Below are 12,677 nucleotides of genomic sequence, written 5' to 3'. Positions count from 1 at the left end.
CCAGCACCGGCGCCTCCAGATGCAGCCAGCACTGGAGAGCTTCTCGGAGTGAGAAGCTGACAGAGCCACCACACCCATCTGACCCGTTGCAGGCATGTAGAAGCCAGTAACCATGCCGCAGCCTCGGAGGCCCTGTTCTGCTCCATCTGTACCCTGTGCCACCCGCATGCCTTGGTCCCTGTCTCCGCAACACGGCCCATGCCAAAGCCAGCCACCAACCAGGCCGGGAAGGAGCTGCCAAGACGGTCTCTTTTCCCCCTGGCCACTCTGTGCCCAGCAGAAGTATCAAGGGGACACCTCCCTGCTCTTCACCCGTGCCTGAGGCCATGCAGTCACGCACCGGGCGACTCTCATGGGTCTTTGTGGCCGTCCCCTCAGCCAGCCCAGCCAACATCACACAGACAGGCAGCAAGAATGTCCTTCTCCCCCGGGCCACCACGGCGTCTGCCAACCGAGATGTGGCTGTCCAAGCTCTGCAGCTCCCAGATGGACTCACAGACCTTGCTGCCCCCCACCTGTGCCAGTAGCCTAAGGGCCACGGCAGAATCACCAGGAGAACCGCAAAGGTGATCCCCTGCTCCTCCCCGCCAGCCACCCCCGTGGGAACTCCTGTCTGCAGGTGACTTGCTCCCTGTGTATCTGTGACAGGCAACATGAGGGCAAGGGCACAGCCCATGGGACTACAGTCCTGCCAGCACCAGCATGGGCAGACATGCAGAGCAATGCCACTGCCAGAGACAACTTCCAGACCACAAGCAGGAGGACCGAGACAGGGCGAGTGGCCACCTTCACCCACATCCTGCAAGCCCAGTCCTTAGGGAGACCAAGGAGCATTGACAGCATTGCACCACCATGTCCCAGAGGCACCACCAGGAACGGTGCCCTTGCCAACATGTGGTCACATACAGCCACTGCCAACCTAAAGTCGAGAGAGACAGAAGGAAATTCCAGAAGCTCTTGTGGGGACCCAGGCCTGCAAAAGTGCAGAGAGGCAGGTATGGCAGCATTCTCCCTCTGAGCTGGAGCCAAGACAAGAGGGCATTCCACGATGGGGGGAGGGGTCCTGAGGGAGAGGGACCCCTCCTCAGATGCCGGGGAGAGGGGCGCTGGAGCGAGCAAGCCAGCTGACCCAGACCTCTCTGCACTTGACCTCAATCCACAAGCACTTGCATGCCTGCCAGACTTGACCAGCCCTTGACATTCCGCTCCTGAGTACTCCAGAGGCTCCCCTAGGGCCTGTCGACCCCAGCCAGACAGCCATCACCGCCTGAGGGGAGCAGCAGCCTCTTCTCTCCCTCCCCCAAAGAAGCGGCCGCCTCCGACTCTGCACTCATCACAATAAACTGCCAAGCCAGCAAGAGGCGGGCCGATGCACAGGAAGCCGAGCATCTCCGTCTCCAGCGCTGCTGGAGAGCTGCCAGGGGGCGGCAGGGGCCCTCTCTGCGCCCATCCTTCCCTCCGCACGCCCCTCACCTGCCCGGGTGCAGCAGGGCTTAGAGAAAGGAAAGCAGCCACCGTATCCCCCAGGTGGGACCTCCCAGGGTTTGCCCTCCACCTTCCTGGCAGGGAGCCCGGTCCGCTTCCAGCCACGCTCTCTCCCTTCTCCTGCCGCCGCTAATGGCTCTCAGAGCTGTGAGGCAGCTCAGCTGAGCCAGGCGCCCTGACACCGTGGGTCAGGGCTTCGAGGGAAAAGGAGGCCGAGCAGCCGACATACTGGGCTCCTGCGGCGCCAGCAGGCCATCCTCGCCTGACAGCCTGAGCCACTCTGGAGCCAGGTGGCGCCCACCCACGCCTGGCACGGCAGACCAGAGCCAAGCCAATGGGGAGGCCACCCGAGTCTCTGGCCCAGGCCGGCTACTCACCGGCGTTGACAATGGCATCCACCTCCAACTTGGTGATATCGCCGCGGAACAGCGAGATCTTCTCATTCAGATGCTTATCCTTCTTGTACTTGGGGTCCTCTGCCTTCACAGACACCCCTGGAACAGACAGTGCCTGGGAGTCACAGGGCAGCCCCCACCGCAGAAGGACCCCGTCAGGGCCCACAGGCCCGCCCAACCCCACCTTGACACAGTTGGCACATGAGGAAGGACCTGCTGCATGCCACTGAGGCCTCCAACACGGCTAGGGGCCGGTGCGACGGTAATGTCATCCATCCCCACCTTCCAGATGCAGAAACTGAGGCTGGGTGAAGTAAGCGACTTGCCCAGGTTGCTGGTTACCAGGCATGCCTATGTAGCATCCCCCCGACCCCCGCAGCTTCAAAGCCCAGCTCAAGACAACCCAGGCATCACGGGCAGGTACCTTCTGTGGCCCAAGGCCTCTTTCCTAACAGGTGTCTTGGTAATAAAAACTGCACTGGCTTTGGACTGTGTGAATAATTAAATGAGGCAGCCCCTGCAGAGGGACCCCACACAGCAAGCACTGGGGTCTTCCTAGCTGTACAACTCTCCCAAGCTGGGGTCCAAAGGAGCTGCCCACCGAAGAGCCAGCCAGGGCCTGGCAGGAGCAGGGCCTACCTTTTGCCATCTCCTTCCATGTTGGGATCTTCTTCAGCCTGACGAAGTCCTGGCAGAAATAATGTTCCTCCCTCTGCTTGTCACTCAGGCCCTTCAGGAAGGCTGCAGAGCAGGGTGGGCAGGCAGAAAGGAGCGTCAGAGTGGGTAGGGATGGCACGGTGCAGTCACTTCCACCCCCAGGACTCCCCTCCCCATGGGACCCTTGCCTACTCCAGGGATGGACCCCAGCCCCCACCCATCCTTACACCATCCTGTGGGGAGGGGACGAGGAAGGGGAGGAGCATATCGCTGCTGTTAGGATCCAAGCAGCCCCTGAACAGTTTGTCCTGCTCTCTTCGTTTAAAAGGGAAACTGAGGTCGGGGGTGGTGGAGGGACTGCTCAGACACCAGACTCTGGCTCAGAATTCAACCTGGCCTCTTCGCAGCTGTATCGCCATCTCTGTAGGTCCCTAGTTTCTTCATCTAGTTTCTTCGAGGGAAGAGGAGCCCGAGCGGCCAAAATACATAGAAGGGAGATTAAGACTCCCCTAGCAGAATAACTTCAGACTCATGCGTGCTAAGCCAAGAAGCTGGGTGGCATATTATCAACCAGTCACATCATCAACATGATCTGAGGACAGGACAACTAACTGCCTTTGAAGAACTATAAACCGGGTATGGGGGCACACACCTGTAATCCCAGCACTCTACAAGGCTGAAGCAGGAGGATCTCAAGTTCCAACCTAACCTGGGTAATTTAGCAATTTAGAGAAATCCTGTCTTAAAAACTTTTTTACCGGGTGTAGTGGCACACTCCTGTAATCCCAGCACTCGGGAGGCTGAGACAGGAGGATCGTTGCAAGTTCGAGACCAACCTGGGCTACAAAGTGAGCTCAAGGCCAGCCTGAACTGCATAGGGAGACCCTGTCTCCAAAAAAAAAAAAATTTAAAAAATAAAAAAACTTTTTAAAAAAGAGTTGGGGATGCAGTTCAGTGGGAAAGCATTGGGTTCCACCCCTAGTACAGCAGAAATACAAAGCAAAGGAAAACAAAACAAAACACAAAACTACAGAAGCAAGCAGATCTGGTGCCTGGTGTCGACACCCTTGCGCTAACAGCTGAGGTCTCCACGATGGTTGCCAGCCTGGAAATGCCCCCCTTTTATGAGCGCAGAGGCAGCAGGGCTCAGGGAGGCAAGGAGGCTGCCCTTAGTCACGGAGCTGATGAGTGTGGCCAGGGCTACCAGCTCAGGGACTCTGGGACTGGTAGGAGTCTCCCCTACAGCGCCCCACCTCTCCCATCCCTTTGGCCAAAAGGAGACACAAACCCAAGCCCTGGGGCTCCTCCGCCGGGCAAACTGGCAGCTCGCGGGCTCCCCCTGCTGACCCATGACTGCCTGCGCACCGAGGCTCAGCCGCTGGGGGCTCCCCAGGACAGCGAGGGTGGTAGGTGCACACAGCAAAGGCCCCACCGCATCAAGGAACTCAAAAAGCATCAGAAAACAGCTAAGAGAGGGAGCACAATCAAAGGAGGTGGTGAGTGCAGAAGGGCTACACCCAGGAAGCACACAGCACCACTAACTACCTAACTGCAACTCAAGCCTGGACCATGAGGTGTGTCTTCCACTTCTCACCCCTCCCACTACATTTATTGGGCATGTACAACACACACGTTCTACACATGGGGCCACTTGTTTATATGGTGTAAACAAGGTCCTGGCCCTTGTGAACCTAAAGCCCAATTTAAACTGGATGTGTGCCTATAATCCCAGCACTCAGGAGGCTGAGGCAGGATCACCAAAAGTTCAAAGCTAGCCTGGGCTACATAGTGAGTTCAGGGCCAGCCTGGACTACATAGCAAGACTCTTTCTAAAAATAAATAAATAAATAAATAAATAAATAAATAAAATAAAGTCCAGTCAGGGACACTGAGCCTGATCCAAGCATCACATAGTCTAGCTACTCAAATGCTGAGACAGGCCAAGAAAGAGATATTCTGGGGCTGGGAGAGGAGGTAAGTGGAATCCTGGGAGGCACGAGGAGGCATGGGAGAGGACAGGGAGGTAGCCAGGGCCAGAAGGCTGTTCCCAGAAGGGATGTTAAGAAGTGGATGGTTGGGGATGACCCACAGTGAAGCCTCAAAGGCCTGTCAAGGATCCTCTTCGTCCCAGCAGCACCATAATTAGATCAAAAATGCTGGCACCAGGTACTGGCTAAGGATGTCCCCCATGTATGTGTGCCACCTCCATTCCGTCTAAGGACCCAAGGGCATTACTATGCCCTCCATCTCAGTGTCCCTCGCTGCTCACAGCCCTGCCTCCACCCCCAGGCACATGATGCAGAACCCGACAGGCTGGGGGTGGGAGGGCTGCTTGGATTTGAAAGGTGCTGAAGAACCCTCCAAGCCTCCGCGGTGTGAGACACAGAGGCAGTGGCACACAGCTGTAGTTTTGGCACTTAGGAGGCTGAGGCAGGACTGATTGAGCCCAAGAATTTGAGGCCAGCTCGGGCTGCACAGCAGGCCAGTTCTCAAAACAAAAAGCCAAGCGCGGCAGCGCACACCTGTAAACCCATCACTTGGGAGACCGAGGCAGGAAGATCTCAGTGAGTTTGAGGTCAGCTTGGACTACATAGAGAGACCCTGTCTCAAAAAAGCAAAAAACAACAAAAAAAAATTCTCCTCCCCAAAAAACAAAGGAACAAGGATATGGAAAGCTGCCACCTACATCCCCAGCTTAGCGTACAGAAGCCCAGGGCCGCGCTGATCAGTGACACCTCCAAGGGCAACGACCACACTGTAGAGACTGGCCAGGCTGTCAGTTAATTCATCAAGCATCTACTGCATCTACCCTGCGTACAGTCTCGGGTGAAAGGCAGGCGAGTTCCAGGGGAGGGGAGCCCAGGAAAGCACCCTGGAGGAGGTAACCCCAGCCGCTCTGGTCTGTCCAGGGAGCTCCACGTCTCTGGAGGAGACCCCATCCCCACCAAGCAGAATCTCCCCCCAGATTCTTGCTCTCCTGCTGGAGGCTGCAGTTGCTGCTTTGGACATGGGCCCCTTCCCTCCCCACTGCTCCTCCAGCATGCTGCCACCTCCCCCAACAAGCAGGAACCAGGAATGCCACCATCTGCCACGCCTCATCCCCTCCCTCCTCCGGTCGCCAGGCATGAAGGACCACCGACCCCCGTCCTTCCCCCGGCCCCCGCTGTCCTGGTCCTCAAACACTCATGGCCCTTGCCCCTCGCTCCCCCGCAGTTTGTGAGCCCCTCTGCGTCCTCCCTCCCAGGCTCCCCTGGGCTCCTCCTCCATCAAGGTCAAGGTCAGAGGGCTGCAGCCTCCGTGTGGACAGGGGTCTCCCGCTGCCTCGCCTCCTCCTTCAGGATTCAAACCTGCTTTAGGAAGCTCCAGCCCCTCCTCTCTTCCAGCCACTCCCCACGGCCCCTGCCCTCATTCCTCAAAGCCCACGTGTGTATGTGCAAAGTGGAATTTTGACTCCTTCCTCCAAAACATGGTGTTCTCACTTGTCCCCTCCTCCCTTTCTTACCCCGGGCCCCAAGGCAGGGGTCCCTTCTCTTCCTTCCTCATACCCCGCATCCCACCTAGCTGCTGGCCCGTTAGTCATCCTCACCACACCCAGAAGCCAAGCCTTCCTCCCTTCCTCCCTTCCTCAGCACCAAGCTGCCCTCATCACTCACTGGACACCTACAGAAGCCAGGTCCCAGCTAGCCCCCAAGTCTCCTCACCCCTCTCCCATTCCTCACAGAGCTCCCCCTCCCCACAAAGCTCAGCTCACACTGCAGGCAGAGCCTTAACACACCCGGTGAGCTGGCCCCTGTGACAGACCCCATTTCCCTCCTCAGCCTGCCCCACACTGCACCCCACCCACCCACCTGGCCATGAACCATTCTATTTCTCAAAGAATCAGGTGTTTTCCTGCCTGGCACCTTTGTACCTGCTGTGCCTCTTGCCTGGCTGCTACTCTTCTGCTAGTGTCCCTCTGGACCAACCCCTCTCTGCCTCCTGCGAGTGCCCTTGTTCGCCCGAACTCCTTGACCGTGGCCATCTGGGCTCCTAAGTTCACATGCGGATCCAGCCTGCCTGGGCTGAGGTCCCACCAAGGGCGCAGTGCACACACAGCATGCACGGGCACCGCGGGTGGCTGTGGGATGAACCATTAAATGAACGAGCTGAGAGCCACAGGCTGAGGGGGAGTTTGCGAAGAGATGGCTTTTCCAGGCGGGGGACTGGCCTGTGCCAATGCCCTGAGGAAAGGGGAGCGTGGGGCGGAGAAATAGGAGGAAGCTAGACAGGCTGAGCCACACAGCACAGCCCAGGGTGTCGGATGAACTGGCGCTGTTACTCTTCCTGCACAGCGGGTCCCGCACACTGTGAGCTCCTGACCACCAGCATCACGCTCAAGGGCAGGTTGCCCTTCCTGAGCCTCGGTTTCTTCACCCATGGGGACAAGGCTGGCCTGCACTGGGGTCAGAAAGGAGGGGCCGGCCTGACACACAACTACCACTCACCCGAGACCGTGAGCAAAGACCCAAGCAGCACCAGGCCAGACAAGACACAAGTGCAGAGGAGACTTTTTGTCCAGCTGGAGCACTCAGGAAGTGGATTAGCTTTCAAAATTATCTGGGTCCCCATACTGGTCACCTTGCAGCCATGCCTGAAGAGCCCCCGGCCTTGGTACTGCTGAGTGTGGGCACTGCCAGCCAGCCAGACTCAGGCCAGAAAGCCAAGTCTCCTGTGGCAACAGCTGACAGCCTGTCACTTGGCCACAGACCAACCACAGCCGTGCACACATGCAGACACTGGGGCTGGGGTGGCCCTGAACACCCTAAGATACCAGAGACACCCCAGGCCTTTCAGCAAATTCAACTCCAAGGCGGCAGCACCTTGTGTGTGCCCCTGATCGCAAGCACATAAGGGACACCTGGCAAGTTGACCCCCAATCACAGTGACCTGGTCTGGGTGACCCTCCTTTTCACTCAAGTCCTAGAGACAGCACTGCTTCCTGGAGACAGGATCCTGGCTCTGCCACCAACCTGCTGGGTGCCAACCTTGGGGATATCAGTCATCTTGTCTCTGCCAGTCTGAGGGTCCCAAGTGCATCTCAAAAGCCAGCGTGCCAAGCAGCGTCTCCATCTCAAGAACAAGGTTGTTGCCTGGCGACCCCTGGAATTACTGCCACCACACACTGGTCCTTCATGTACTGGGGAGGAAAAAGGCAACTGTGCCTCTCCTCTGCCCTGACATCACCCGCACACCACAGGCTGCCCCCTCCCTCCGAGGCTGGCCATGCACCCCACGCATCTCCAGCACTGTTCACCCCCTCCTGCTGGGGCAGATGCAGAATTAAAACACAAGTGAGTTTTATTTTTTTATCAAAGATGTAAAACATGCATTTTCATTTTCTTTCATTTTTGCAGAGGCGAAAGTATTTTACAGCTCACTGAGACAGGTGTTGTAAAAAGATGTTCGCAGTAAATTTTGATGGGGAGGCCTGACCCCAGAATCGGCTTCCAGCAGCTCACGGGCACCGGAGCCGAGCAGGAGGAAGCGGCTCCGCCAGGGCCATAAAGTACACCGGGCAAACGGGAATTCAATGATGTGTTTTAAGGAGTGTCTTTATGGCACTTCGAAAGCTGGTGTTCAGGGAGGCAGGGGCAGGCCGGGGCGCCGAGAGGGCTCCGTTTCTGGAAATGGTAGTGGGCAGGGCTGAGAGCGCCGGGCGCCAGAGCATGGTGCAGTGTCTGGACTTGGAGGCAGGGGCACTGATCCTGTGGTCACCGTGCCCTGGGGGCAGGGGCTCGACAAAGCCCATGGCACAGCAAGGGAGGGACAGAGCACAAGGCACCCCGGGGGCTGTGCCCCTTGCTTCCACCCGCACTGGCACAAGCCAAGGCTGCGTCCCCCCAACAGGTGGGAGGACCCTATGCCCCTAACTCCAGATGGGCCTGGAAAATGTGCCAGCTTGACAGTTACATCAGCCCCCCAGGGCCTGAAATCAGCCCAGGCCCCTGCTCCTTGTTTTACCATGTGCCACCACGGAGGGGACACACGGCCCAGAATGTGCCGGGGCAGCTCCAGCACTGACAGCTGAGAGGTCCCAGCATCACCGTGCCCATCACAGAGCAAAGCCAAGAGAGGAGCACCAGAGGAGACAAGGAAAGGGGGCCACTAGGACCCTATATAAGCTGTCACTCTCTTTGGGCCACACTGAGCTACATCCTCAGCCCTTTTATTTAGGTGCCACGATCTCCATAAATTGCTAAGTGACGCAGACTGGACCTGAACTTAGGATCCTCTTGCCTCGGCCTCCCAGAGTCCTGGGATCACAGACAGGCACCACCACTTCCTGCTGACCATCCCATCTCATGTGGTCCCAACACTGACTCCAAGCAGGTACCACTGTCCCATTTTACAGATGAGGAAGATGAGGCTTGGACAGCATGGAAGCCCCAGCACTGGGGCCTGCCCAGGCCTGAAGACAGCAAGGCCCCTTCTCTTTTGAGTGCACAGCTCTGCTCCCAGCGTGGGCTGGGACAAAGGGCCTTACCAGGCCCCAGAAGCTGCAGAAGTCTCATCATAAGTCCCCTCATGTCCAGCTGCCTTCACAGCTGAGAAGGTGCCATAGGGGACAAGGAGACAGGATGCCCGTGAGCTGCTGGAAGCCGATTCTGGGGTCAGGCCTCCCCATCAAAATTTACTGCGATTAAATTGGCAAAATGCACAGCTGGCCAATGAAATCAGATACTGTAGGATTTTGCCAGTGAGACCGAACATCTCAGCCAGCCGTGATGGTGCAGGCCTATAATCCCAGCACTCTGGAAGGCTGAGGCAGGAGCCTCACAAGTTCCAGCCTGGCTTGAGCAACTTAATGACTTGAAGAGACCCTGTCTCAAAATAAGAAATAAGAAAGGGCTGGAGATGTCACACAGTGTGAAGACCCTGAGTTCAATCCCCAGTACTAAAAAAAAAAGAAGAGAAGGCGGAGCAGGAGGAGACAAAACAGACCAGTGAGAAGACTGACGACCTCCAGCGAACACTGGTAAAAGGAGGCTCTTTCTGGGTCCAGTCCCCAGCAACCCCCCAAAAAAAACTCACAAAAGGGGAGCCCACTTTCCCTTTCCTGGGGTGCGGGCCAGGTTCCTGGCTCAATTCTCAGACTTAGCATAAAGCAGAAGAGGCAGAGAGGAACTCTGAAGGCACCACGGCTTGCAGCTTGTTCTCCCAGCCCCGGTGCCTGCATCCTGTGCTCCTGTGGGTAGGGACAGCAGATCCTCCGGCCGCATGGAGCCCCTGCCAACCTCACAGGGACCTGAGCCAGAAGCGCTATGCTGACCACTCCCAGATTCCTGACCTCTGCAGCCGAGACGACATATGGCAGTGTCTCAATTCCAGATATGGGGCACTTTCTCCCACAGCAACAGAGGACGACCACACAGGCCACCCTCGGACACCAGCTGCAAAGTGCTGCACTTGAGTGCTGGCATCTATGAGTTTCTAGGACAAACAGTCTGCCATTGGTGGTGGTGGGACGCCCCATACCCTAGCACTGTCCCCTGGGTGTGACCAGCTTTCATTCAGCAATGGGCCTGGAATACCCTGCTCCAGACAGCTTGTCCTTTAGGACTCAGTTCAAGCCACCTCCCCTGAGAGGCCTCAGACCTTCCCAGCTCAGGTACCCCAAGGGACCAATCTTTTTCTTTCTTTCTTTCTTTCTTTCTTTCTTTCTTTCTTTCTTTCTTTCTTTCTTTCTTTCTTTCTTTTTTCTATTTTTTTACTTTTTCCCATGGAGCTAGGGATAAAACCCAGGGCCTCACACTTAGCTTCTACCACTGAGCTACCTCTCCAGGCCTTTTTATGTTGTGACAGGGTCTCACTAAATTGCTCAGGCTGCCCTCAAACTTGGGACCCACCTACCTCAGCCTCCTGTGCAATTCTCATCACAGGCGTGTGCCACCACGCCCCACTGCCACGGTTTCTTCATGGCACTGACGTTACCTGGCACCATCTCCTCTGTCTAAATTCATCTCTACTGTTCCCTCCCCTGCTCCGTGAGGCCAGGGAGCGCGGGCCTGTCTGGCTCATGGCTGTAAGCCAGCACCACAATAGTGCTGGCTGCACAGAAGACACCCAATAAAAATGCACTGCATGAATGGCTAGAAATCCCAGCTCCAGCAGGAGAGAAACCGAGTCTATCACAGCCTGGGAGCCCATGCCCTATAGCTTCCCCAGGCCCAGTGCTCCCCGAGGCTGGGTCCAGGGGCCGGACCTTCCCTGACAGACAGCAGGATGGTATGCAGGGCTCCCTGTGGGGACAGTGACTTACTTGCCCTGCCAGGGCTCTCTGCCAGTCCCCTCCAGCAAGGGCTGAGGGGTGACAGGTTCACTGTGCTCAGAGAGCACCTCACGGTGTTTTGGAGTCCCAGGGAAAGCAATGCAACTCAAAACAGAAACAAGTCATTCTGATTGCTACTGCTACTGTCCGCAGTCCCCAAAAAGCCACTTTCCCTTTCATCCTGCCCAGCCCTGAGTCACACCGGTCAGCAGCCCGTCCAGTAGGTAGCCTTTGCTGCCCTTCTGAAAGGAGATCCAGCCAAGAGGAGTCGCAGGAGCCAGGGGCAGGCCTGAAGGGCAGGAGCAGCTGGGCAAAGGACAGGGCTATTTGGGGCTCTGCGGGTGCCCTCTCCTCCCTTCCCAGTCGGGACTCATGGCCCATCCAGGACTCCTGGTGGGCCCACAGGGGGAAGGGGAGAGTAGTTTGCTTCTTTGGGGAACCAGGGTGGAGATCTGTGGTCTTCACAGGCAAACACCCCATCTCCACCTGTCCCCCAGTTTCTAACCTCTGTTCCTCAGGAAAGGGCAAAGACCGCTCCCAAGTGGCCACAAGCCAGCAGGGAGGATCAAAGAGTACCAGACCACGTGCCTGCGAGGTCCGCACTGGGGTTGGGTGAGGGCAGGTCAGACCTGCCCAGGGAGGCTACTCTGGTGCCTTCTGACTCCCCAGGGGAGCTACCAGTCCCTGAGCTGTTCCCTCAGTCCATGCTGCGCCATCCCACTCAAATGCCACCAGCCAAGAACCAGACAGGGAGGTCCGGATCCTAACCTTACAAGCTCTGCCAAACTGGCTGAACGACCTTGAGGGAGTGAGTTGGGCTCTGGACCTCAGTTTCCCGCCCGGGCAGAGTTCAGTGGGTGCCCTGTGGCCGCTCCACAGGGAGGCTGCTGGCGGACTGGACCTGGTCTGGGGGCCGGTGTGTGCATGCGTGTGTGTGGCTGGACACCCAGAGGGGGCGTGGTTGTGGGGGAGGGGTCCACCGCAGGCGATGGGCCTCAACTTCCCAGGTCTCCAGTGGGAGGGGCTGCTCGAGAGGTACTGTCCGGCCGGGAAGCCCCACGTGGGCCGCCCTTACTCCTCGCGCTCCCACTTACATTTTGCCTCCTTCCAGTCGGTGGAGGTGCTCAGATCCACCTTCGCGGCCATGGCCAGAGGGGCCCAGGTGCGCACCCCGGCCGTCCGGCCGGCCGCCGCCGCCCCCCAAGCCCTAACTCCCGCGGAGATCCGCGCGCCTGGGGACGCGCTGCCGCGGATCCCTGAGGGCCCCGCCGGGGGGCCAGGCCAGGGGCGCCGAGAGACCAACAGCTGCCCCGCCACGCGCAGCTGTGCCAGGCGGCGGGACACGCGGCCCTGCAGCGACATGGGCAGGCGTCGCACGGCGGTTCCCCGCCCACTTGCACTCTATTTACGGTGCTCGGGAGACTCTCTCCCGTATTTACTCAGGGACCTGGTGGCGCGTGCCAGCCCAGGACAACCGGCTTGGAGCCGGAGGGCGGCGCAGCCAGAAAACCGGGCGCGCCGCTGGGCACCCTGGAACTTGTAGTCCGGGCTGCTGGCTGGACCCACGCACTCGTATACACACGTACGAGCCCCGCCCGGGCCTCCGCCCCGCCTGGGGCACCAGAGCACCGCCCCGGCCCGCCCCGGCCCGCCCCGGCCTCAAGCGCCTCATCCATCGTGGCGGCGTAGTCAACTTCTGGGACTGTGTCCTCGGCTCCGCGGCGCCGCCTGCAGCCTCCCCGGCACCTAGGCGAGCGGACGCCTGCCGGTGCGCGGGGCGAACTCGGGGAACCGGGCGCGGCTTCCAAGTTGCTGAGTATTTTGTAACCAGA

At 58.3% G+C, this 12,677-nt stretch overlaps 1 protein-coding gene across 3 annotated transcripts in view; it reads right to left on the bottom strand.

Annotated features, from left to right (window-relative positions):
* The window catches only part of Macrod1 (MACRO domain containing 1), a 140,043-nt gene extending 127,721 nt beyond the window's left edge, over window positions 1–12,322 (bottom strand). For 2 of the 3 annotated variants that reach the window (XM_013513963.1, XM_005384649.2), the window contains exons 1-3: window positions 11,940–12,322; window positions 2,520–2,621; window positions 1,863–1,979 (exon numbers count right to left, since the gene is read on the bottom strand). In XM_013513963.1, the coding sequence (XP_013369417.1) occupies window positions 1,863–1,979; window positions 2,520–2,621; window positions 11,940–12,207 (487 nt within the window). In that variant the 5' untranslated portion in view covers window positions 12,208–12,322. The remainder of the gene's footprint in view (window positions 1–1,862; window positions 1,980–2,519; window positions 2,622–11,939) is intronic. The other variant, XM_005384651.2, reaches the window with a different exon arrangement.
* Between the last annotated feature and the right edge of the window lie 355 nt (window positions 12,323–12,677).

Source organism: Chinchilla lanigera, unplaced genomic scaffold, assembly GCF_000276665.1.
Source record: "Chinchilla lanigera isolate Chin_1 unplaced genomic scaffold, ChiLan1.0 scaffold00021, whole genome shotgun sequence".
NCBI lineage: Eukaryota > Metazoa > Chordata > Mammalia > Rodentia > Chinchillidae > Chinchilla > Chinchilla lanigera.
The sequence above is the reverse complement of the archived record's forward strand: the minus strand, read 5'-3'. Positions and strand labels throughout refer to the sequence as shown.